At 39.4% G+C, this 26,448-nt stretch overlaps 1 protein-coding gene across 2 annotated transcripts in view; it reads left to right on the forward strand.

Annotated features, from left to right (window-relative positions):
* The window catches only part of TENM2 (teneurin transmembrane protein 2), a 2,093,216-nt gene that overhangs the window by 1,309,226 nt on the left and 757,542 nt on the right, over window positions 1–26,448 (forward strand). For both annotated transcript variants that reach the window (XM_048860042.2, XM_048860041.2), the window contains one exon: window positions 15,430–15,705. In XM_048860042.2, the coding sequence (XP_048715999.2) occupies window positions 15,430–15,705 (276 nt within the window). The remainder of the gene's footprint in view (window positions 1–15,429; window positions 15,706–26,448) is intronic.

Here is a 26,448-nt window from a genome sequence, read left to right on the forward strand (position 1 = left end):
TAATTGACATGTTTACAGTAGAGAAGCTCCTTATGACTAAACAGCTGACAGCTGCTAAAGCCAATAAACTCTTTACATGTGCCTGGGGACCTTCATAAGATATTACCAATGTTCTGAACATGTGAAGTATAAAAGAAAACACATAAGGAATCCTCTGATGGCAGCATTTGCAGATACTTCCATGATGCCCAATTAGCCAGCTATAAAGGTATGAAAGTTCATTGCCTGTGATTTTTACTGTTTCTTAAAAGCAAAATTTATTGGGCATATTCTTAGATATGAACAGTGGTTGTTTAGTTGTTTTTCATAGGGTATTTAAGCTTTATTTTAATAACAGAACCAGAAAAAGAATGTTTATCTAATTCATGAGAGTATCCTCAGGAATGTGTACTTCAGATAAAACGTTTTCTAGAAACTTTCCCATACAGAGATGCAAGTTTAAGTAAAATAACTGAGCACAGACTTGCCCACTGATGTACATAGTTTTACTGTAAAGAGACTATATCCACAGGCATGCACATATATAGGGACATCAAAAGGCAATTGAGCTTAAAAGGCCTCAAATCTTTTTATGACAAATTCTTAGGTGCTTTTACAACAGCATCTCTGACACAGATAAGCTCATGAAAGTGCCCATCTAGAATGCCACTGACATCCTGCTGGTATCATAGTCTAACAAAACTGCTGCCTAGTGTTGAAGAGACTGGATTGTACACTATGAATATGAGTAGATGTATCTAACCATCTAATGCAGCTGGTTTTAATTGTGATACCACTTTGTTCCTATCCTGAAACTTGCTTGAAAGTGGAGTACATTTTGAAGATCCAATCGGTGTCCATCATGGAAAGAACTAACGGTGCAGAGACAGGAGTGACTGGTGGATGCCAATGAGCCAGTTGTTGTGAATTAAAGGTCCACTTTAAAATAATAATGCTATCTAGTTTATTTTATGATTCGTGTCAGTTGTATCTGAACACCATCCAAGATTCTGAAGTGTGCACCTAGAGGTACAATGGTCTGTTTACTTTGTGCTTCTATAAAGCTTTCTAGTCAATGACTTAAACCATTTTATAATTAAACCTTCCAACACTCTATTAGGTAGATAAATATCTCAAATAGGGAACTGAGGTATGCTATTTAGTTACTTAAATGGAGATGTACGTTGAGTTATTTGCCAAGCTGGGAATAAAAACCATCCTTTCTAACTCCGCAGTCTTATGCTTTAACCACTAGCCAACATTTCGCTTCTTTATATGCTCTGTTTGAGGTTTAGATTGAATTTTAGTGTCTGGTTGGCGAAAGTCGGGGTGGTGTGCCTGGATTATGGTTGGGAAATGCACTGGAATATTACTGGAAATTAGTAAAGCAACATCACTTATGTGTTTTCACGCATGGATAGTCTCACCAGAGCTAGCAAAATTTAGGGTTCAAGTTTTTGTCTTGACTTGCACCCCATATATTCTTGTTGGAGTGTGTGGAGATAGAATCTGCAATAGTTTATAGTCTAACCCCAGCTGCCTAGCCCCAACTGACTGTCATTGCAGAGACAAGTTAAATCCTTCCTCCAGCTAAACTCGTGCAACCTCATTGACTTCATTTTAGTTGAGTTGCTACATGTGTAACTGAGGATAGAATTTGGACCAGTATTTTTTCTCTCAAAGGATAAAGTTTATAGGCTGCTTTCAGCCTTTGTTTTGAGAATGTTAAACCAGAAAGTGGTGCTGCTAATTATCAATGCCATACAGTAACCCCCTTGTTTATCTTCATTATTGAGTGAATACATCTTGTCATGAGTGATGTGGTGCAACTAATTCCAGAGTGGCAGAACCACATATACTATTGCAGCTGCTCCTAAATCCTGCTTGTACAGAAAAACTGATTGTTATAGTTTTCCATCTGAAAACGCTTCTTATGTCTTTTTGCCACTTTCATGACTAGTGCAGAAAATAGGATTAGAATTGTGTCAGGTTACTGGTCTTAGCCAACATCTCTCCAGGCATTCAGCAGTCACACTAAAGAACAGCCTCCCCCCCCACCCTCTTGTGCCAGGAAGCCAACATTGTAATTCAGAATTCTCAGTCGAATGCATGTATGTATTGGGCAGTGTCAGTACACATGAGAGAACTATGGCCTGGGTTTTAATTTGATATCCAAAGAATGTCCTTATATGCTAACTGGTAGATAAACAGTATAAGAGGCAGAGCTTCGGGGAGAAGCAGGAGGGAGCGGAGCTGCCATCAGCTTCTGGGCTCTTCCTATTCTCTTCTCCCCTTCTGCGAGAATGTCAACTCCTGAGGATGCGGGGAGAACACCACCTGCTTCCTGAAGCTACTCTTGTTGGCTGCTGTTCCCCAGGGGCGGGGGAGGTAGCCACCTGGGGGAGTTTCCACCAGGTGGGGCTGAAATTCTCAAGTGGGCTAGAACTTCTTGCATCACCATGAGACTGGTTGCAGCCCAGCCATACTTGCAGGACTTGCAAAGAAATCGCAAGAGCTGACAGCACTGAAAGAGCGGAAGGGAGTTAATCGTACTATTTCCCCACCTCCCCCCTGCTCCAACCTGTGCACAGGACAGATACAGGGCTGTGTAGTGAAGGAGGCGATTTTTTGTGGGACCTATATCTCACTGGTTGCAAAAGTTTGAACTTGGGTAGTTGGCGAGGTAGAGGATTACAGGAGGAGAAAGGATGTTTGAGGAAGTTAAATGCCACCCTGGAGAATTGGATTTTGCTACAGCATTCTTTGCTGTGCTGGGCAAGTCACATAAACCCAAGTGTTCTTCGTAAGTCACTTATTGTGCTCCTCTTTTTGTAGGTTCCCAACTTGAGAAACCTGGGGCCAAATTTCCAGAATTGTTGAGCACTCATGACTGCGACTGAAGTTGACTGGAGCTATGTCATGAACATATAAAAGTGCAAAGTACTTTGAAAAATTTTTCCCTAGGTTTCACAAGTTTAGCACCCAAAATTAGTGGGCATTTCTTAGGACTTTTGCTTTATTCTCTGGGTTTCAGTTCGTGGTTTTACAAAAGGTAGATCATACCAGACCAACCTGATCTACTTCTTTGAGAAGATAACTGGTTTTTTTTAGACAAAGGAAATGCAGTAGATCTAATCTACCTCTGTTTCAGTAAGACACTTGACACATTTCCACATTGGAGATTATTGATTAAATTTGAGAAGAAAGGGATTTAATGTTAGAATTGAAAAGTGGATAAGGAACTGGTTAAAGGAGAGACTACAATGGGTCATACTGAAAGGTGAACAGTCAAGCTGGAGGGGGGTTACTAGTGCAGTTCCTCAGGGATTGGTCATGGGACCAACCTTATTTAACATTTTCATTTAATGACCTTGGCACAAAAAGTGGGAGTGTGCTTATAAAATTTGCGTATGACACAAAGTTCGGAGGTATTGCCAATCTGGAAGAGAACTGGAGTATCATACAAGAAGATCTTGAAAAGTAAAGTTATAGAAATGGGATAAAATTTAATAGTGCAAAGTATAAGGTCCTTCACTTAAGGACTAACAAGAGTTTTTGCTATAAGCTGGGACATATCAGTTGGAAGTGACGGAGGAGAAAGACCTGGGCGTATTGGTTGATCACAGGACAATTATGTGCCACTAATGTGATGTGGCTGTGAACAGGGTTAATGCAGTCCTAGGATGCATTTGGTGAGGTATTTGCAGTAGAGACAGGGAAGTGTTAGTATCATTATACAAGGCACTGGTGAGACCTCAATCTGGAATACTGTGTGCAATTCTGGTCTCCGATGTTTGAGTGATGAATTCAAACTGGAACAGGTCAGAGAAGGGCTACTAGGGTGATCCGAGGAATGGAAGAGGAGACTCAAAGAGCTTGGCTTGTTCAACCTAACCAAACAGAGAGAGCAATCATATCTCCCCTCAGCTTTTAAGTACATCAGATGGAAAAATACCATGGAGGGAGAGGAGTTATTTAAGTGCCAGTGTGGACATAAGAACAAATGGATGTAAACTGGTCATCAACAAGTTTAGACTTGAAATTAGATGAAGGTTTCTAACCATCAGAGGAATGAAGTTCTGGAACAGCCTTACAAGGGGAGCAAAAAACCTAACTGGCTTCAAGACTAAGCTTGATAAGTTTATGGAGGGGATGTTGTGATGAGACTCCTACAATGGCATGTAGCTGATCTGCATCTGTTAGCAGCAAATATCTCCAACAGCTGGTGATGGGACACTAGATGGGGAGGGCCTCTGAGTAATTACAGAGAATTCTTTCCCAGGTGTGTGTCTGTTAGATCTTGCCCAAAAGCTCAGGGCCTAATTGATCACCATATAGGGTTGGGAAGGAGATTTTCCCCCCCTCCACTCCCACCCCAAAATCAGATTGGCATTGATCTTGGTGGTTTTTTGCCTTCCTTTGCATCACGAAGCACAGGTTACTTGCAGATTTAAACTAGTGTCTCTGTAACTTGAAGTTTTTAAATCCTGATTTGAGGATGTCAGTAACTCAGCCAGAGGTTATGGATCTGTTATGGGAGTGGGTGGGTTAGGTTCTGTGGCCTGCAGTGTGCAGAAGGTCAGACTAGATAATCATGATGGTCCTTTCTGACATAAAGTCTGAGTTTCCCAACTGTAAAAGGGTGAGAACACCTCTCCTCACAGGAGTGTTGAGAAGATTAATATTTTGAAGCACTCCAATATTATACCAATGAGCCCCATGAAGAAATCTGTAATTTTTTTCAGTGCATGATTTGAATGGTGTGTTGTAAATAAGACTAGGACCATACATGGAAAGAGAATAAAAAAGAAATACTGAGTAACTACTCGTTCACTGAATGAGGCAGGTATCTTGCAGAAAAAATAGAAGATCATGTAGTTAAAGCCATAAATGGATATGCACAACAGGGCTGAATTAAGGTCGCATAGTCAACCTTAAGTTTGGCATTTTTGAAAGTTTTGGTGCATGCCTTCGCAACCTTCATGGTCTGTTAACTTAATTTTTTAATGTAATATACTAATAATATCAACAAACTGGTTGTCAACACCCCTGCTCAAAAAGAACAAAAAAAACCTCATCCAACCTGTAATATTAGACTTTTTGGTTTCTGAGCTAGCTTGAGGAACGGCAGGATTATGAAGAAGAAAATCAAAAGGATTTTGTTGTGACTAAACAGATGCTAGAAAACAAAGTTCCCTTTGGCTGGCTCAATCCAGTTTCATTCAGTAAACTTTCTTAGATTAACAGATATTTTGATTGCTAAGAAGCATTCATGTGTGTATTTCATTTAAAAGTTTATTACCTAGAAAACAGCATGTTCTTAACCCTCCCAAAATTCCAATGTGAGTGTTTATCGTATACAAACACTATTCATTATTGTGCCACTTCTGTGTGCACTGTTGAGGCAGCTGCACTTTACTGATAGATGTGGTGATTCCTGCCGTGTTCCCATACAGTTGGTATGCCCAGCTAGTAAAGTCTGTAAACCACTTTATTATCTATTTGGATGAAAGGTGCTTTATAAATGTAAGATCATTATCATTAAGTTAAAGTTATACATTGGAGTTGTTCATTAATTATGAAATGTTTGGCTTTGTGAGCAAGCAATAGCTAGAACCCAATAACACTTGAAGTGCAGAAAATAAGTAGTCTGCTGACCTTTTTGCTCTGTGGTTAACTGTTACACATAGCTGCATGGTAAAGGTCCACCTATTCATCCCTGCTATGTTTCTGTATGCTATCTCTTTCAAAATCTGTGGGCATTAGAATCAGCTGTATATCTTTTCTACTGGGAGGGTCTGCTCTTCAAGTAGATCTGTTCCCTGGCATTTTAAAGAATTTGGCCACATTCAGGTCTGCACTATAAGTACACTACATCTTATACTTGCTCCTTTTTTTGGCAGCAAAGGAATATATGGGGATTTGAATTTTTTAAAATAGATGGATATGTAGAAGAAATGGCTAACCCTGAACTCGGTGCAGTGTAACCCAGACCATTGAATTCCACACACAAATTCTTGCCTCAGGCTCAGTAATTTAATGGTGCTGTCCTTTGAATGGGTGTGGGGTCTTTTTCTGAATGGGAGGTTTCTACCCTCTGTGACATCAACAATGTTAAATGGGAGAATTTTCCAGGCATATGCATTTTAGTTTAATCACAAAAACCCCATTAATCTCAGAGTCATGTGGTTAATTCCCTGCACATAACACACAGAATGAATGTCTCTCTTTCTTGTGCACATTAAAACAATTGAAATGCAAGGTGATATATAAGTGCAAAGATATGCACGCAAGTGCTCATATTAAAGGAATTTTTCTGAGAATCTTAATTTGGGTAAAACAATAAGAAAGTCACAAATGCAGGAGAACAATAAGTGGAGACTTGGCTCTTCTTCAGACTCCCCTGAGCAAATATCTTCAGTTTTGGAGGCTGAATCTAAAATGCATAATATATAATTAGAACCAATATCTAATATGTTGGAATGTGGAATGGAATGTAAACTGAGTTGAGAAAGGAAGCCTAAGATAGCATTGACATATATGAAATATTAGGAGATTGAAAAAATTGGTATTGTTACCCACTTTTATTCATCTTCTAAGGTATGATAAAAGTGTGTAAAATGAGTAGAGAAGTGTCTGTCAGGCGTCGGTTCTCCCTGTCTCATAACACAAGAAGGGGAGACTTTCAATGAAATTAAATGTTGTCAAATTCAAAACTTTTTCATGCAGCACAGCACTTAGACTGAAGAACCCATTGCCACAGAAAGTCATTGAGGCCAAGAATTTAGCAAGATTTAGAAAGGGATTAGACACTTAAATGGATATCGAGAATATCCACAATTGTTATAATTTTGTAAGGAGTATATAAACCTCATGCTTCAGGGCTTAGGCCAATCTCTAATTGTTAGAGATCGGGATGAGACCTAATGTGGAGGGAAGATTATTCCAGGTCTACCTATTGGTGTGTTGTTAGACCTTTCTCTGAGGTATCTTGTATAATGTGGCCACTGTCAGAGATAGGGTGCTTCTAATTCAGCATCCTGAGTCTGGTCCATTATGGAAATTCCTGTGTTCCTATAATGTGCTATTAACTAACCCAAACCTCTATCTACAGATCAGGTGAAAAATACCACAGGCTTTGTTTTCTGATCTTTGTGTGTTGAGATAGTGAATAGAATTGTGCTTCATTCATTTAATCGCACCCTTTTGGAGTATTTGTTGCCACATAAGTTATGTAGTCAGTTTGAAAACAGTAATAGCAGCTTAATTTTGATTTCAATGTATAATATATGTTAGAAAACTGCTTTTGTACTACTGGGAAACTACATAATGCACTTGCATCTTGGACTTGATGATCCAGTAGTTCCTTTCTATCTCTTAATATTATGAACTTAAGATCAATACTTTTGATTGGCAGGTTATCTGTACCTTAACAAAACATATGGAATTAACTGCCGAAGTTTAATTAAAATAATCGCCATTGAAGATGTCTTGCTGGTTAATAGCGCCTATAATATTCCGAGGACTTCTGATTCCTGGTGAATTTTTTTAAAATTACTGATGAACTATGAACAAAGAACTATGACGTGATCGGAATAACAGAGACTTGGTGGGATAACTCACATGACTGGAGTACTGTCATGGATGGTTATAAACTGTTCAGGAAGGACAGGCAGGGCAGAAAAGGTGGGGGAGTAGCACTGTATGTAAGGGAGCAGTATGACTGCTCAGAGCTCTGGTACGAAACTGCAGAAAAACCTGAGTGTCTCTGGATTAAGTTTAGAAGTGTGTGCAACAAGAGTGATGTAGTGGTGGGAGTCTGCTATAGACCACCGGACCAGGGGGATGAGGTAGATGAGGCTTTCTTCCGGCAGCTCACGGAAGCTACTGGATCGCATGCCCTGATTCTCATGGGTGACTTTAATTTTCCTGATATCTGCTGGGAGAGCAATACAGCGGTGCATAGACAATCCAGGAAGTTTTTGGAAAGCGTAGGGGACAATTTCCTGGCGCAAGTGCTAGAGGAGCCAACTAGGGGGGGCGCTTTTCTTGACCTGCTGCTCACAAACCGGGTAGAATTAGTGGGGGAAGCAAAAGTGGATGGGAATCTGGGAGGCAGTGACCATGAGTTGGTTGAGTTCAGGATCCTGACACAGGGAAGAAAGGTAAGCAGCACGATACGGACCCTGGACTTCAGGAAAGCAGACTTCGACTCCCTCAGGGAACGGATGGCCAGGATCCCCTGGGGGACTAACTTGAAGGGAAAAGGAGTCCAGGAGAGCTGGCTGTATTTCAAGGAATCCCTGTTGAGGTTACAGGGACAAACCATCCCGATGAGTCGAAAGAATAGTAAATATGGCAGGCGACCAGCTTGGCTTAATGGTGAAATCTTAGCGGATCTTAAACATAAAAAAGAAGCTTACAAGAAGTGGAAGGTTGGACATATGACCAGGGAAGAGTATAAAAATATTGCTCGGGCATGTAGGAATGTTATCAGGAGGGCCAAATCGCACCTGGAGCTGCAGCTAGCCAGAGATGTCAAGAGTAACAAGAAGGGTTTCTTCAGGTATGTTGGCAACAAGAAGAAAGCCAAGGAATGTGTGGGCCCCTTACTGAATGAGGGAGGCAAACTAGTGACAGAGGATGTGGAAAAAGCTAATGTACTCAATGCTTTTTTTGCATCTGTTTTCACTAACAAGGTCAGCTCCCAGACTGCTACGCTGGGCATCACAAAATGGGGAAGAGATGGACAGCCCTCTGTGGAGATAGAGGTGGTTAGGGACTATTTAGAAAAGCTGGACGTGCACAAGTCCATGGGGCCGGACGAGTTGCATCCGAGAGTGCTGAAGGAACTGGCGGCTAATGTATGGCGGCTGTGATTGCAGAGCCATTGGCCATTATCTTTGAAAACTCGTGGCGAACCGGGGAAGTCCCGGATGAGTGGAAAAAGGCTAATGTAGTGCCAATCTTTAAAAAAGGGAAGAAGGAGGATCCTGGGAACTACAGGCCAGTCAGCCTCACTTCAGTCCCTGGAAAAATCATGGAGCAGGTCCTCAAAGAATCAATCCTGAAGCACTTGCATGAGAGGAAAGTGATCAGGAACAGTCAGCATGGATTCACCAAGGGAAGGTCATGTCTGACTAATCTAATCGCCTTCTATGATGAGATTACTGGTTCTGTGGATGAAGGGAAAGAAGTGGATGTATTGTTTCTTGACTTTAGCAAAGCTTTTGACACAGTCTCCCACAGTATTCTTGTCAGCAAGTTAAGGAAGTATGGGCTGGATGAATGCACTACAAGGTGGGTAGAAAGCTGGCTAGATTGTCGGGCTCAACGGGTAGTGATCAATGGCTCCATGTCTAGTTGGCAGCCGGTATCAAGTGGAGTGCCCCAAGGGTCGGTCCTGGGGCCGGTTTTGTTCAATATCTTCATAAATGATCTGGAGGATGGTGTGGATTGCACTCTCAGCAAATTTGCGGATGATACTAAACTGGGAGGAGTGGTAGATACGCTGGAGGGGAGGGATAGGATACAGAAGGACCTAGACAAATTGGAGGATTGGGCCAAAAGAAATCTGATGAGGTTCAATAAGGATAAGTGCAGGGTCCTGCACTTAGGACAGAAGAACCCAATGCACAGCTACAGACTAGGGACCGAATGGCTAGGCAGCAGTTCTGCGGAAAAGGACCTAGGGGTGACAGTGGACGAGAAGCTGGATATGAGTCAGCAGTGTGCCCTTGTTGCCAAGAAGGCCAATGGCATTTTGGGATGTATAAGTAGGGGCATAGCGAGCAGATCGAGGGACGTGATCTTTCCCCTCTATTCGACATTGGTGCGGCCTCATCTGGAGTACTGTGTCCAGTTTTGGGCCCCACACTTCAAGAAGGATGTGGATAAATTGGAGAGAGTCCAGCGAAGGGCAACAAAAATGATTAGGGGTCTGGAACACATGAGTTATGAGGAGAGGCTGAGGGAGCTGGGATTGTTTAGCCTGCAGAAGAGAAGAATGAGGGGGGATTTGATAGCTGCTTTCAACTACCTGAAAGGGGGTTCCAAAGAGGATGGCTCTAGACTGTTCTCAATGGTATCAGATGACAGAACGAGGAGTAATGGTCTCAAGCTGCAGTGGGGGAGGTTTAGATTGGATATTAGGAAAAACTTTTTCACTAAGAGGGTGGTGAAACACTGGAATGCGTTACCTAGGGAGGTGGTAGAATCTCCTTCCTTAGAGGTTTTTAAGGTCAGGCTTGACAAAGCCCTGGCTGGGATGATTTAACTGGGAATTGGTCCTGCTTCGAGCAGGGGGTTGGACTAGATGACCTTCTGGGGTCCCTTCCAACCCTTATATTCTATGATTCTATGAGTTGCTTTCATTGCAACATGTTGTTTTAAAGAACCAAAGCTCTTTATTCCACTCATTTGGTGGAAGTGTGTGTGTGTTTGTTTTGTCACCAACAGTGCGATACATGCCTATAAAGCACGTAAAGTCTTTGCCTGTGGTCTGAAGGCAGAGTAAGAATAGATTCTGAATTACATTTTGGTATTCTGGATTCCAACTCGCATAGTGTTTCATACTAACCTCCTACTTTGCAAGTAAAGCTTCACTATAGTGCAAATATTTTTTGGATCCCATGTACAGCACTATTGGAATATGTTAAGTAGCACTAAAATAATCCAGCCATCTGCTTTACTACTAAAAGTAGTAAATTACTTGTAGTGAATTTCAGCTCAGAGGGCCAGCTTCCCTCCTTCTCTATGGAGGCAGAACAGTGTAGATTGAACTCTTTTCCCTTTGTTCTCACAAGGTCACAGAGTTGGCAGAAGACACCAGGCAACAGATACCACCACTCCCCTTGCCTGGGTGTTCTCTGAGCTGCAGCATTATTTTATCTCAGGCTCTAAAGAAGCTTCATGGAGGGCTCTTCCTGAGAGAGACAGACAGAATTGGATCATCTGGCCAAAATGACTCTGTAGCTTCCCAGGCCCTGTCCTTTTATGTGGCTTATGCTGGCTGGCCCACTCTACTGAAGAGTAGAGATTATGAGTATTTTGCACTACTCTGCCTTTGCTTCTGGCAAACTATTTGGCATGAGGGTCCCACATGCTGGAGTCTGCTGAATCGTCCGAGCCCAGGAAGTGAATTTGGGTACATTGTTGATTCTTGACATGAACAGATTTGACTTGCTAAAGAAATGCTGGATGCTTGCAATTTGCAATTTTTTAAATTGCATCCGTACATCTGAGTATAATAATGACTTTTATCCCATACAGAAATAAAAAAAAGTGGTTTATTAATATCACTTGAACCCTAGTGCACAATTACAGCTGGACAAATAATGTATTAATGAGCACAATCACTATGTTAGAGAAGATATGGGTTGTTTTAGTTTCAAGAGTTGATGAGTAAGCAGGCATATGATATAGGGATGTGAAATTAAAGAATGCTATACAGAAGACAGGATAAATAGGAGCACTCATGCCTTTTTCTTAAAATCCAAAAACCAAGGGACAGTCAATGAAACTGAATGGCAGCATTTTTGAAACTGGTAATTGGAAATATTTGTGTACAGGATGCAAACCAGCCACTAACTGGAGAAGGAAGACGCTTCCACTATGGTGTTATTCTATAACTATACCCTGTCACGATAGGGTTTTTTGCAAAAGAATCTCATTCTAACTTCTGTTGGAGGCAGGATCCTGGCCTTAGAAGGACCAGTGGTCTGGCCGGATTCCTACATGTGACTCTTAATTTGATCTGTTTGTATAGATATACTGTTATCTCTGGAAGCCACATACATTTTGCCATACTCCCAGTTAGCAGAAGCCAAAACAGCTGAAAAAGTGAATACTGTTTCTATTACCTCTCTTCAACCCATTTCCATTTATCTCAGAGAAAATAATATGAACAGTCATATATTAAGTTCATTGTTTGCATCAAATGTTAGTTTGTTTTTGATGTCCATACCGAATGTTCATTAGAGTGTAAACATCTGGGCATTTAAAGGCTATTAAAATCTACAGAGTAGTATTAAAATACTTAACTGTATATAAAAGCTTAATTAAGTTAATATATTCATAATAGCTTTGTGTTCATACATACTTATGTTAACAACAAACAAAATCTTTTTTAAAAGCATATTTCCACTTTTGTAGTTGGGATGGGTATAATTTTAGCATCACTTCACGTCGGGTATGTTTCATATAAGTTTCAGTAGGTCCTTGAACCTGCACTGTGCCATTCAAAATGTGCCAAAATTGCAGGATACAGTTTGCATTTTGTATGAGGCACTTCTTTGGTTCAGTGTGGATGCTTTTATACCATTAAGTAGCTTTCTAAGTTTCAGATCAGTTCAAATCCAGAATGGCAAAGGCAAAACTTTAATAAAACTCGCCAGATTATTTTTTGTAAGTCTATGGACTGTGCACAATTTGTAAGTAATCACTAAAATTCATGGGATTGTGTTCAACCCAGACAACCTACCATGTGAACAGTTATCAAAAATTCATTATGAAAATCAAATGGAATAATAAAGATTACTTAAAGAATCACTGCCAAACTACAGATGGCAAAAAGCTTTGCTTTCAATTTTGGGGCAAGGGCCATGAATCAAAATACATTTCTCTCAAAATCTGGGTATTTTCTTTTTTTATATGCTGAAAACTTAAAGTAATGGAGTTCCGCATGATATGGGGTTTCTGTTGCAAAAGGTTGGCACATCTTAAGTGTCATATTCTCAAGACGCACATCATAACACCTGTAATTATTTTACCAAGCAGAATGGACTCTTAACAGAAGACATTTGGGTTAATTTCCCTTAATTAAGTCTTGAGGGAAAGGAGGTGACTCTTTGTGTGTTTTTCTTTTTATCTTATTTTTAAACATCACAGCTGACTAATTTGTTCCCTTAGAAATGTCCCTTCTCCCTTTTTATTTCTCTAACTCACTGCCGCCTTATTGCAATGTTCCTCCTAGCACAGGAAGGATGCAATCTGTTAATGCTGTTTGGTTTATTGGCTAAAGTGGGGTGTCTCAGGAGCTGAAAGTTGCTATTCAGGAGCATATCCATCCTCTTTTGGTCAAGCAAACAGCTTAAGGCAAGCCTGCACTACAAAATTAAGTCAACCTAAGTTAGGTTGACTTGCAACCACCGCAGTAATTAAACTGCTTTTTGCATGTCTACACTATGCTCTTTGTGTTGGCAGTGTGTGTCCTTGCCAGAAGTGCTTGTGCTGATTTAACTGTGTGGGACATTGTGGGACAGTTTTTGAAAGTCAGCAACAGTCTATGTAAACAACACAGTGTCTATGCTGACGCTGTGTTGACCTACCTATATCTACTTAAGTGGTCCATCTCTTGCGGAGATGGAGTTGTTAAGGGCTTGTCTAAGCTCGCAATTTACAGCGCTGCAACTCTCTCGCTCAGGGGTGTGTAAAAATACTCCCCTGAGCACAGCAAGTTTCAGTGCTGTAAAGTGCCAGTGTAGACCGTGCACCAGCGCTGGGAGCTGTTCCCATCATGGAGGTAGGTTTTTTAGAGCACTGGGAGAGTTCTCTCCCAGTGTTCTGCCGCAACCACACAAGCCACGTTAAGCTGCGGCATCATATCAACCTCATAACAACTTATGCCTTATATCAACCTAACTGTAGGGTAGACCAGGGCTTAATCCTTCTGAAAGAGAAATCACATGCTCTTTCTTTAACTGGTGGGTTTGGGGATAAAGGTTAAGTAAAACATAACTTTACTTTGCATAACATTTTTCTCAAAATAGTTTATGGATTTAAATCAGTGATACTCCGACTGCGGCTTATAGGCCGCAAGTGGCTCTTTAAGTGTGTCTTGCGACTCTTTGCAGCACACAACATTAAAACACTGTGTGATTTAATTATTAACCAATGAGGATGCTTTTACTATGTTAACCAATTAAGTTGTCAACTTGCAGTGTTATTAATTTACTTGCTGTGAGAATAATATATTTTAAAAAACTACATATTTCCCCATGATACTATTTAAATATGAATAGTACTACAGTAAATGAAACAATGAATTCATATTACTGTGGCTCTTTTGGGTAATTTGGATCACTAATTTGGCTCCTGAACCACTGAGATCTGAGTATTACTGAGTTAAATGATCTTGTGGGACTGGAAAAAGATTTATGTAGATCGATTAACTAGATATTTTAAATATATGGGCTGTCTTGATTGATCTGTGTGAATAGAATTGTTACTTTTTGTTTTTAAACTGGTTAATGAAGCATATTTGTTAATGAAAATATCTTGTACAAAAGTTGCCTGTTTATAAATGTGTGGGGGAAAAAATAGACTGTTTAAATAGACTATAAAAGCACCATTATGGAAGCACGGACCTCAGACTAAGTTGCACTGTGAACAATATGAATTAAATAGTCCACAGATGTATTTCCAGTGACTTGAATCTGTCTTTGTTCTTCATTTCTAGTCTGGCATGGGTAAATGAAATTGCCCATGCTTTTCAAAACCAGCGGAGCCAGAGAGAAAGTGAATATTTCCTTATATATATATATTTCTAAGTTCTTTGTCCCTTATTGTCTAAAAAGATGTATGGTCTGTTCTTGGTACCCTTGGGAATATGTGAGTGCGTTGTAAATGTGTCACCTACCAACTTACTGAGTCATATTATGAGCTACCGTGTTTTGACATGAATCCTAGAAGGTTTGACTTCAGACATGCTGTTCTCCTGTTTGCATTTTTTGACACAGTAACATGACTCATAACATTTCTGTTGGGAGCAAAACTTCTGTGAATGGAGAAAATGCATGTCACCTATTTCAGTTGTAACAGGGAACCCAAAATATCCTTCCCACATATTAAAGCTGTGCAAAATTGTGACAACTTTTCATACTATGTACAGTTTTCCACTATTCTGGGTGACTCTGCACTCAAATTGTTTGCACTAAGTTAAATTGAATCTTTCACATTTTCAATGAAAAATAGTTTGAAGTTTAAAGCCATTTCTTCCTGGAAGTGGTGGTCCTCTTTTGCTCCGAAATGGGTTGATTTTGTCCACCTTATAAGTGATTAAAAATGACGACATGTAGTAATGGTTTTGGTGAAACCGTTCATAACAAAGGCCTCAATCCTGCAAATAATGTTAAGCATGTGAAGTCAATAGGACTGCTTATGTGCATAATATTAATCACCTGCCTAAGTGTTTACAGATTTGAGGCCAAAATGTGGAAGAGGAAGGAATGCCTCAGATTTTGAGGAGTTTTATCTTTTGTTTTGTGTGTTTCACAATTCTCTCTGCTACACACCATATGCTTCTGATGAGCCTTGTCCTTACAAATCTGTCCACCATATACAATTCATTATGAAGGCATGATATATAAAATATCTATGAGAAGGTAAGATGGCCTGTTCATTTTATTTTAAATATTTTGACTAATTGTTTTTGTTTTACTGTCCTCCTAGGAACTAACTTCACCCTTGCAGAACTAGGAATCTGTGAGCCCTCTCCCCATCGAAGTGGTTACTGCTCAGACATAGGAATACTTCATCAAGGCTATTCCTTGAGCACCGGGTCTGATGCTGACTCAGACACAGAGGGAGGAATGTCTCCAGAGCATGCTATAAGGCTGTGGGGGAGAGGGATAAAATCCAGGCGCAGTTCCGGTCTGTCAAGTCGTGAAAACTCAGCCCTTACACTGACTGACTCTGACAATGAAAATAAGTCAGATGAGGAAAACGGTAGGCCTGTTTCTTGAATATATGTTTTACTATATATCTATAAGAACATATGGTGGTATTTTTTGCATATAAATGAGTCACTTAAGTTCTTTCTTTTCCTTGTCCACTTGCCTTAAAAAAAAGTAAATTAAAAAAATCAATTTTTACCAGAAATGACAGGAGAAATATTATATAATGTAGTATGTATTTTAAATAACAACGTAATTGAGTGGTGCTCTTATTCTCCAGTAAACTGCATAGCAAAGAATGCGATTTGAAAAAACATGACCTATATCTAGAAATATTCTATTTGTAGGTGTTTACAGGTGGTTTTTAATGGCAACCTGGGTTTTCTCTTAAAGATGTTCTCAGAATACCACCTTATTTTATACTTTAATTTACAGACAGCAGTGCTTCATGTCTATTACTGAAGAGGAAACTTGGAGCAGATTGTAGAATTTAATAATGACAAGTGTGAAGAAACTTATCAGAATTTTTTTTCTTGTATATGATTTTTACCCACAGTGTGAAATAAGGTTAATAGTTTTTAACTTATTAAAACCATATTAATTCACAGTCAATAGGACTCTCGTTCAGGTGTTCTCATGAAACTTTGAAAGCTTTATCTGAATCTCAGGTTTCTAATCTCTTACTGGTAAGTACATGCAAGGTTTTATAATGCAAATGTATGTATCAGAGTAACTCAAAAAGATATGTATATATCTGTTTAGTATAGATTCTTAGCTGTTTAATTTAAAAATAAAAATAAAAAGGTAAATTACATAATGCAGAGCCCATGTAGGACAAAACACATGGGCAATGATTTTTTGTGAATAAAAACTACATTAAGCTAACTACCACTTGAAATGTTTAAAAAAATTAGTTAAAATTCATATAAAACAATTTAAAACTCATTTCTCAGCAATGTTCTGTGCCTACTTTAAAAAAAATGCCTAGCTAGTGAAGATGACTTCTATGGATAGCAATGCAGTGTCCGCCTTCAATAATTCTCCACACTAAGATGTGAATAAGGCAGGAGTGTATAAGCTGAAGTCACTTAAAAAAAAAACCCCAAAAAACAATCAAGTTTAATTCTGAAATAAGCCATTTTGGGGAGATAAAGAGGAATCACAAGAATAGTGTTTTACTGTGGCATCAATAGAAACATTCAAGGCAACTGCTTGATGTCAGCTACTGTGATTGACTCCCTGCCATGTTATCTGGGGATTTTAAATTTATGGTGTGTTGGCACATTCAGCACCTTCAGGTATTTATCTGAAAAGGACTTTTATTTTATTCCAGGCAAAGTGGATATTCAGCCTCCCCCTGCCAATTTCAGCAGTGCCAGTATGTTAGGACTTGAAATGCAAGCAGTTAAATGTTAAAGAAGATGAACAAAAAACACAAATGAAACTTCTCAAAATGTTAGAAATATAAGACCAAGTTAGACTTAAAGAGTCAAATTTAGCACTCAGTTGATACATGCAACTCTTGCTGATTTCAGGAGAAATAGCAGGCATGTATTTGAGGGATGAAGTTAGCCCATAATCTTTGTATTTCCATGAATATTGTTGCATGCATTTCTTCATTAAAGTATATGGGGGTTGTGTATTTAATAGTAATGGAAGATACTAGGAAAGCAAATAACCAAAGTGTTAAAAATATATGTATGTAAAAATACACTGACTCACTCTGCTATTTGGTAAACTTACATGCTTTGTACTCATGCATAAAATATATTCACTTAATGGCCTGACCCAGAATCCATTGGAAGACCATGAAACAACTCCCATTGACTTCAGTAGGCTTTGGAAAAGTCCCAGTAATTGTTTCAAATGAATGAACTGACTAAGAAAGTTATCTTTCCAGTACTATTAAAGCTCAGAGATTGAGTTTGAGTCTACCCCTGCTGAGGTCAATGGCAGTTTTCACCCTGAGAGTTACCTCTATCTATCTAATCTATCCATAAAATGCATTTCAAAAAGGTAGTTTTTCAAAAAATGTTTATCAAAACAGGAAGCATGCTATAAAATGAAGTGCAAGACACAGTATATCAGATTCACTTTTGAATGTACATTATTAGCATTTTATTTAGTAAGGCTTTTATGATGATAAATGTTTCCATATGGTTGGCTGTAAAATATTCACACAGATGTGAAATGTCTATTATACAAGCGGAGGTGTTAACTTAAGTAAACTTCAGTCTCCTTCTCTGCCAAATCCTGTTTAGCTTAAAAAAAATCAGTTCCTTTTCACATCACCGATTTTATGAAGTTTGGGAATGTATTATCATATAGATTGACAGGTACCCCGCTCAGGTTCAGCACCGCTGCCTGGACGCTTACAAAGCCATCATTAATTTCTTTCACTTTTGCCCAGCATTGGTTTCCTACATAATAAACACTGTGTCCTTCAGAACCAAATCAATAACCTGTTAGATATGCTTCTCTTCAAGAGAAAGTAACAAGAATCTACACTTCAAGAGAAATGCACTCTCCAGTACAGTTTCAGGAGTCACAGGCATAAAACAGGACATTTCTTGGTATGGAATTTTTATACTTTGCCCCTAACCACATTAGTTGAACTCATGATGCATAGATTTCATTGAGTTTATTTAAAGCACTGCATGCCCTTTTTCTTGACATGGTTCAGCTGCTTTATTGCAATACATATTACAACTTTAAAATGGTGACATTTTTGATACTGAGATGCTAATCACAAATTCTGTCATTCCACTTCAAAATAATAAACTGTGTCAATTTTCTTTTAATATTAAATCAATGTTGGTACTTCTCCGTACATTTCCAAGTCGTACAGAGGAAGCTTAATTGCTATAAATCACACTAATATTACTATTTTCAACACTTCTGCTACTTCAAATCCATTTACAAGGCTTAGGACTATTTTTTTTCACTTTTAGAGTTTGTATGATTGAACTTTATCTTAAATTAGAATTGTGTGAGCCTTGAATTAGCAGGTTTGAAATGCATATTGATAAATTAAAACCATTTAATGTAAATTCATTTAAATTTGCTGATTTACTTGGGCAGAAACTCGTTTCTGATAAAACAGGATATTAAAAAAAAAGGGGGGGGGGTTGCTTTTCCAACTCTATCTATTTTTACAGTCCTGACACTTTTTTCAATATATTATCCTAGAATTTAGTATCCCATCTTGAAATGTAACTTTTATAATGCTGTCTGTAACTCGTGTGATCCCTTGTAAGAGAGGCATCCAACTAGAATGTGAATATGTAAGGGTAAACAATACAAGTCTCTTATAACCATGGTCAACTGGATTCAGAGCTTCTGGTTACCTGAATAGTTATGGGTGTTCATCCAAAAAATGTACAGCAGACATTTATAAGGAAGCTTGATTTATCTCACACCTGGTGTGCCTTATGCTAGGTAGGCAAAAAGAGTCAGTTTTGGGGACCCACAGGTTGTGGGGAATGTACTCAAATGTATCGGAGTTCCAGAGTTTTCTGTTCTCCTGGTGCTCTGCTAGCTGTGTCTAATCTACAGGAGACACTATTTAAAAAGTCAACATTTGCTGACAGCGACTTCACCATTAAGTGGCAATAACAGTATCTCACATAATCCTGGGTGGATGCTGAAGGCAAATGGTGATTTATAATACTAACCCGTGTAGAAAAAAATTTACTATGGAGGGTGGGTGTTAATACAGGGATTTTCTTAGTTGAGAAAGGTGGGTTTGAAGTGATGCTGTCTTCCACAGAATAACATTGGAGATGCTCAAATCCCAACCTATGCCCACATGTGTTTGGTTACGGCCAGGTTCTGTCACTCTTACTGATGCTTAGTCACAAATTACTCACTAACGTACAACGTAGCATGAATAAAAGGGTAGAATCTGCCCCTTACAATGTATGGATCAGATGGTACAGTCAGTGTCTCTCCATTAAAATTTTCAGTGATGCTACTTTATACATCTGAAGAGCAGGCTAATTTAACCCTACATTAGTTACAGAATTAGGCCTATACTCACATAAGACCTCATTGGGAATACATGAGTATGAGCTGCATATTTGTGCCCTTACATTATATGTTGTGAAAATATAAGACTGACTTTAGAAGTAGGTCGGCTTGTAATGGAAACTAACGTAAAGCAATTTAAACTAAAAGGATCACTCATTTGCTTGGTATATGAATATTGTAAATTGATGAATAAATCCTAAATGAACTTTTAATTACCATCCCTATCCCCTCCAAAAGCCATTCTAATTATGGCTTTTTTTAAAAAAGACAGATGAGGTTGTGATCAGGTGGAGGGTACAAGACTCTACTGGACTAAAACACTGATTTGCCATGAATTGCATTTGTGGGTGTTGCAGCTTATTTATTCTGCCTTGCAACTGTCCAGTGTGACTCTTATGCCAGCCAGGAATTGTTGAAGTAGAGCAGTGCACTGACCAGTTCTTTTATACCCAGAGCTGCAAGGGAAGATGGGGTGGAATTTGCTACCTTCACTCTATGCTCCATGAACATTTTCCCGCACAGGGAAAACAGCTAGCTGGTTGTCTGGCTGTGCCAAAAGAATGACAGGAGACATTAGATACGGGTTTAATCAGGCCGCAACTTTATTATTAGATGTCTGGGACTAACCCGGCAGATAAAATGTGCAGGTGAAAACCCACACAATTCACTGGGGGGGGAGAGGTGAGTGCTTTTCACACACACACACACACACACACACACACACAAAACCCTCTCTTTCTGTTCATGTCCCTCCAGCAGATCCACTGCTGGACACCTCCAATTCCAGGTGGGGGCTTCCACTAGCTCCCCCCCCTTTTCATCCAGGTCCCTCCAGCAATTCCCCTGCTGGGACCATACTGACCACGCCCCCTTGTAGGAGGGGTTAAGGTGAACTATAATGTTGGTGTGGGGGGGGATGGCTCCCTGCTGTACCGATCAGAGGAGTTCCCAACTGCTCCCGGCTTGCTCAACTACCAAGCACCTCTCCTTAATTATTTTTCCAAGCAATTTGTATGTTCTTTTGTGCCTTAATTTGTGGAGTACCTGCATTGAACATCCGCTATACCCTTAAAGAATTGCGACATATCACCTACCGCCCATCATGCTATGCATGAACATAGCCCACTTGAACCTGCTGAGAGGAAGGTGAGAAAACCCCCATGGCACCTGGCCAATATGGTGGTAAAGAAATAATTCCTTCCCAGCACCCCTTAACGGGGCGGCTAGCATAATGCCCACAGCAGATATAGCTAATCACCCAGTATATTTGTGACCTAAATAGGGAGGGGGTGCTGCCTAGCCTGTTCCGAGTGAATGAGAGGAGGGGCCAGAACCAGGCTGACCTTTTTAAACCCCTCATTCCTAGGTGGTGAATCATCCACCACGCTGACTGCTTTTCCAGCAGTTTTATGTCTCCTCTCCTCCCCCAAGTCAGAAAGCATTGCCCTCTTCTCTCAGTCAGCCAGACAAATCCTCCCCTCCCCCGCCCCGCCTAAAGTACAGAGTGGTGATTATAGCAGTTTTATGACCCATTTGCATTCCTGAAGAAATGTAAATTGTATTCTATTCAGGTTCCTATAGAGTGCCCAACTCTATGGTATTTAAAGGCTCTGACCCACAATTACTGATTGTGTTGTGGAATGTTTTATTGATTAGCTAATGAAGAGATTAGAGGTAGGGAGCAACATGGAATTACTCAAGATTCAGTGTTTTTGGGATAAAATGAAGCCAGTGAATTAAGTGCTTCAACAAAATTATAATAAGCAAAATGGGTGGTGAAAAAGGAATTAACTAACCTATCAAGGTCTTTCCTGCTAAGTGTTTTTTTGAACCAAGTAACATTTTGTAAGCACTTTGTCTATGTATCAAGAAGGTAGTTAGTTATTAAAAGAAAGGTCAGCTGGCACTATGAAAGCAAGTCAGTGTTGTGTTTTGGGATGGAGTTGGAACAACCGTGTCAATGGTATGGACTAGGAGTGCGATGCAGCATACACTTTTCTATGTAGCACCTTAATTGCAGATACCTGTACTATCATTGAACAGCAGGACATATCATAAAATGATATTTTTTCATTACTGTGTTTTAAATGTATTGAAGGCTTCTACAGTAATGTAACTAAAATATCAAATATTTCAATTTTTTGAAGTAACTTCTTTTTCTCAGCTTTACATTTATATGTGAGAAGGTAAATGAAATCAGTTTTGTGGGCAGAGGAGACCTCTCAGGACTCAAGTCATATTATTAAGGTAAAGAGTCAGACTACCAAAGTGACAGATAAAATTGTATCTAAGTTGTAGTGGCCCTCGATTTTATAGAGAGAGGAAGGAATAGGGAAGAACAAAAAGCATGGGAAATAAACCTGTATCAAATTTCCGTAGAGCAAGGAAATATTTCAACGCTATATGGTAATCTGTGCCTAAATTTTAAATGCATCTATGAGATTCATGATTTAAAATAATTGCTATATAGATAAACAAGGACCTGCAGAGAATGACTCAGAAAATCTGGCCATCATTAAATGAAAGGGCAGATTGTGGCTTTAAGCCCCAGGCTACATTTTATGGGGCATGAGTTGAGAGGCTGCAGTCAGCAGACCCTGAGAGCATTCTGAAGTGTCGTATAGAACTCTTGCCAGCATCCGTGGGTCTCACACAGTTGAGTTACAGCTTTGCCACCCATTTAGAGTGCAACGTGGGATATGAACCCTTAGCCCTGACCTCTCCCAATCCCTCTGCTGATTGTACTCCCTATTTCTGATGGAAAATAGTTTCTGTACAGGATCACACACAAACAGTACATCCTTGTGGGACCAACTGTTAACTGGTTGGGAGAATCCCAAAGGGTGAAAAATTTTCAGGATCATTATCCATCAACAGTAAACATGTCAAACCCTGTGGGATGTAGGACTGCATCAGCCCCTGTTTACCTATATTTTTTTGTCTTCCCTTTCCCTTCTTATTTTTTAAATTGTTTAAAAGCTTGAATGTTTCTTTCATGGAAACAATAAGGTAAGTTTACATCACTCACTGTAACATCGCTATCGAAGCCTAGCAAAATGGAAGACAGATTTGGTACAGAAATCATCTTTTTGTTTTGTACTGCAGAGGGTTTATTACACAAGAGCATAAGAGGGCAAATAATTTTTAAAAATCACTTATGTCCTTTTGCAAAAAGAAAAGGAGTACTTGTGGCACCTTAGAGACTAACCAATTTATTTGAGCATGAGCTTTCGTGAGCCACAGCTCACTTCATCAGATGTGTACCGTGGAAACTGCTGCAGTTTCCACGGTACACATCTGATGAAGTGAGCTGTGGCTCACGAAAGCTCATGCTCAAATAAATTGGTTAGTCTCTAAGGTGCCACAAGTACTCCTTTTCTTTTTGCGAATACAGACTAACACGGCTGTTCCTCTGAAACCTGTCATTATGTCCTTTTAAAATTCTTTTAAAGCTCACAGTATTAAATGCTACAGTTAAGCATGTAATGCCACTATCATGTATATTCTAAATCTGTAAAGAAATTCACTCACATAAGGTAACCCAAGTTGGTGTTGACCTTGTTTTTTTGTTGCTGTCTCAATCAAAAATAGAATGAACACCACAATTTGACATTTTCCCAAGATAATTGGAATCAGAGACTTCTGTTTATGCTCAAAAACAAAAGATAAAATGTTACCACATGGGGAAAATGTAGAGAGAACAGGTCAAGATTTAGGGCTTTACAACTGAGATGTTTTACTTATTTTCACTGTCTTGATCTTGGGCATGTTGCTCTCAATATTGTTTTTCCTTGCATTTTTCTTCAACTTTATATTTCTGATTTCATGAGTTGCACATAGAAGGTTATGGTGAAAGTGTGGCTTCTACTCTGTAAAAATGATTTGAGATGTGGTGTGTGTGAATGGTTTGCCCAGTTCACAGTTAGAGATTTTCTCTTAACTGTCATCCCTGAAAACTTTGAGACCTGAAAGCCAAGCAGAGTTCTCTTGGTGCTCATCAATGGTAAAGATTCTGAAAGTGGAACTTAGTTAACAATTCTGTATTTGATATACATGTGTTTAATAGGACCACTGCAGACAGGGGTGCTGGAACAATTTGTAAAGTGGGAGTGCTGAGAGCCATTAAACCCTGTAAACCCTGTATATACTGGAAACTACTTCAAGCCAAGGAGTTTGGCAGCACTCCTAATTCCTGCACCTATGACTGCAGATGCTGGAGAGTGAACTGGAGTCTTAAGTACTAACAAAAGGAAAAAGTAGGGGTTGTTGGGAGATACTTAGTAAAGTGAGCAGATCTAAATGGGAATAGACGAAGGAAGCAGATCTGTGAAATGTACAATTTTTACATATGCACTTTCCTCTTCATAGGCTCATTTTAAAGAGGGATGAACTAGCAGTAAGATAATATACACTTTACATCCAGGAGCAACAAGAAAGCTGTAGATTTAATGTAAGATTTGAAGTATAATATTGATTTGAACAGGTGAGAAGAGTGTAAAACAAACCCAAACAAACTACACGTGTCCAGTTGATCTGCAGGGCAATCACGTATGCCAAGGCGGAGAGCCTGCCGAGTTGTGCCCAGATCTTTCATTTAGTAGTGCAGCTTGACTCCCCTCCCCACACAGAAACAAGTTTGTTGCTGGAGAGCAATGGGAAAAGGTGCCCCAGAACTAGATTTTCTTTGGTCTGCCAGAGGTTTGAGGCCATCCCAGAAAGAAGGTCTGGCCCAGATTAGCGCATATTCACAAAATGGAGGCCCAGAAAAGGATTTTTAAAAAGATAATACAAGAAGTGCTGATGTGTATGGGCATGGAAATACTTTATCTGTACTTTAGGAAAGCTTGTGAAGTACTTCTTAAATGACAAATTTAAAAGGTCATCAAGAATGGTATCAAAGCTCAGCTGCTTAAGTGGATCCAATTTTGATTTGATCTCAAAACCCAAGGGCGCTTCTGAGAGGAAGCAGTTTGGGAATGAGGGAATTGACTAGCAGAGGTGACTTAAGGACTTAATACTGATCATCTACAGTTTTGTTCAGGTAAGTGGCTTATGCAACTCAATACAAAGAAAGGCAAGGTAATGAAGTTGGGCACAAAAAATGAAGAAAGCGCGCTCTGGCGCATGCTCTCTCTCTCTCTGTGTGTATATATATAACACTAGTGCACACACACACATAATGGTCATAAGCTTTAAAACACTGAGCAAGAGAAGGATATGAAGTACTGGTTGATAAAATCTAAGACAGTTTTTACAGGTTTAAAAGATACCCAGTAACCCTTTGGTGCAGACCAGTGCTGAACAAATATAAGTGGTGGTAAATATTCAAGCATGTCAAAGGAGCTAGGTAGATGACATCTGGAATACAGTGCTCATTTATACATAGAAAAGGAATGTTATGCATGGTGCAGTAACAATGCCTACATTTATGTTGACTGAGACTTTACAATAATAACCCATGAAGTTCAGGTTTCAGAGAGGTAGCCATGTTAGTCTGTATCAGTAAAAACAATGAGGAGTCCTTGTGGCACCGTATAGCTTGTTGCTTATAACCAGAACACAAATTATTCTGCAGTTGTGGAATTTCCTATAGAATTCACTCCCTGCCTCAGAATTATGCTCCAGAATCTGAGCTTTCATTTAAAAAAATTGAAACTAGACATTTTGATTGCAAAAGAAACCTCGAAGGTGTGAACTACAGTAGAACCCTCAGAGCTATGAACCCCCCCCCCCCAACCCCTCCAACGTGCTTGTTAAACCCTGGATTTGTGCTGGAATTTGATTATCAACTTGATTATCATACACATTGTAAGGAGAGGGATCACTTTAGATAAGCTATTACCAGCAGGAGAGTGGGTGGGGGGAGAGAAAACGTTTTGTAGTGGTAAACACCCATTTTTTCATGCTTTGTGTGTATAAAAGATCTTCTATACTTTCCACAGCATGCATCCGATGAAGTGAGCTGTAGCTCACAAAAGCTTATGCTCAAATAAATTGGTTAGTCTCTAAGGTGCCACAAGTATTCCTTTTCTTTTTATGAACACCTCAGGAATAGATATTGTTTGTAATTCTGAACAATACAATATGGTGGTTCTTACAAAAGGTTACAACTGAACATTTACTTAATACAGCTTTGAGACTTTACTATGCAGAAGAAAAATGTTGCTTTTAACCATCTTAACTTAAAAGAAACAAGCACATGAACAGTTTCCTTATCTTGTCAACTTTTTTTAACTTTCTCTTTGTATTTTGTAGTAATTTACATTTAACACAGTACTGCACTGTATTTGCTTTTTTGTGTCTGCTACTGCCTGCGTACCTCCCGTTCCAAATGACGTATGTCATTGACTGCTCAGTTTGCAATTCTGAGGTGTAAGTGTAAAATGATTTAAGTGTCATCTGGTGTCTCCTGGGAGTCTGACACCATAGCTCTGACAACTTTGGGCTGCTCCATTCATTTCAATGCCTCTGTAATTCTACAGTATGGCATTTTCCCAAGATGCCATGGAATTCCCCATTTTGCTGTTGTCAGGATCACCCCTTTTTTTTCTGTTTTATTGTAACAGGACCTGCCTGCAGTCGCCTCTTGCTCTGCAAATTTTCCTACAAGAGGAAGCCTTACCTGTGTTTTTGCAAGGCGCAAAAGAGAGGGAATAAAGGATATTTCATGGTGATAGAGTAAATTTAAGGTTGTCATGGAATTTAGAGGGTCCTGCTACAGAATTTAGGAGTTGTTAACCATGAAATTTGTTCACTTTGGGTACTT

The sequence above is a fragment of the Caretta caretta genome, chromosome 8, assembly GCF_965140235.1.
Source record: "Caretta caretta isolate rCarCar2 chromosome 8, rCarCar1.hap1, whole genome shotgun sequence".
Classification (NCBI taxonomy): Eukaryota; Metazoa; Chordata; order Testudines; family Cheloniidae; genus Caretta; species Caretta caretta.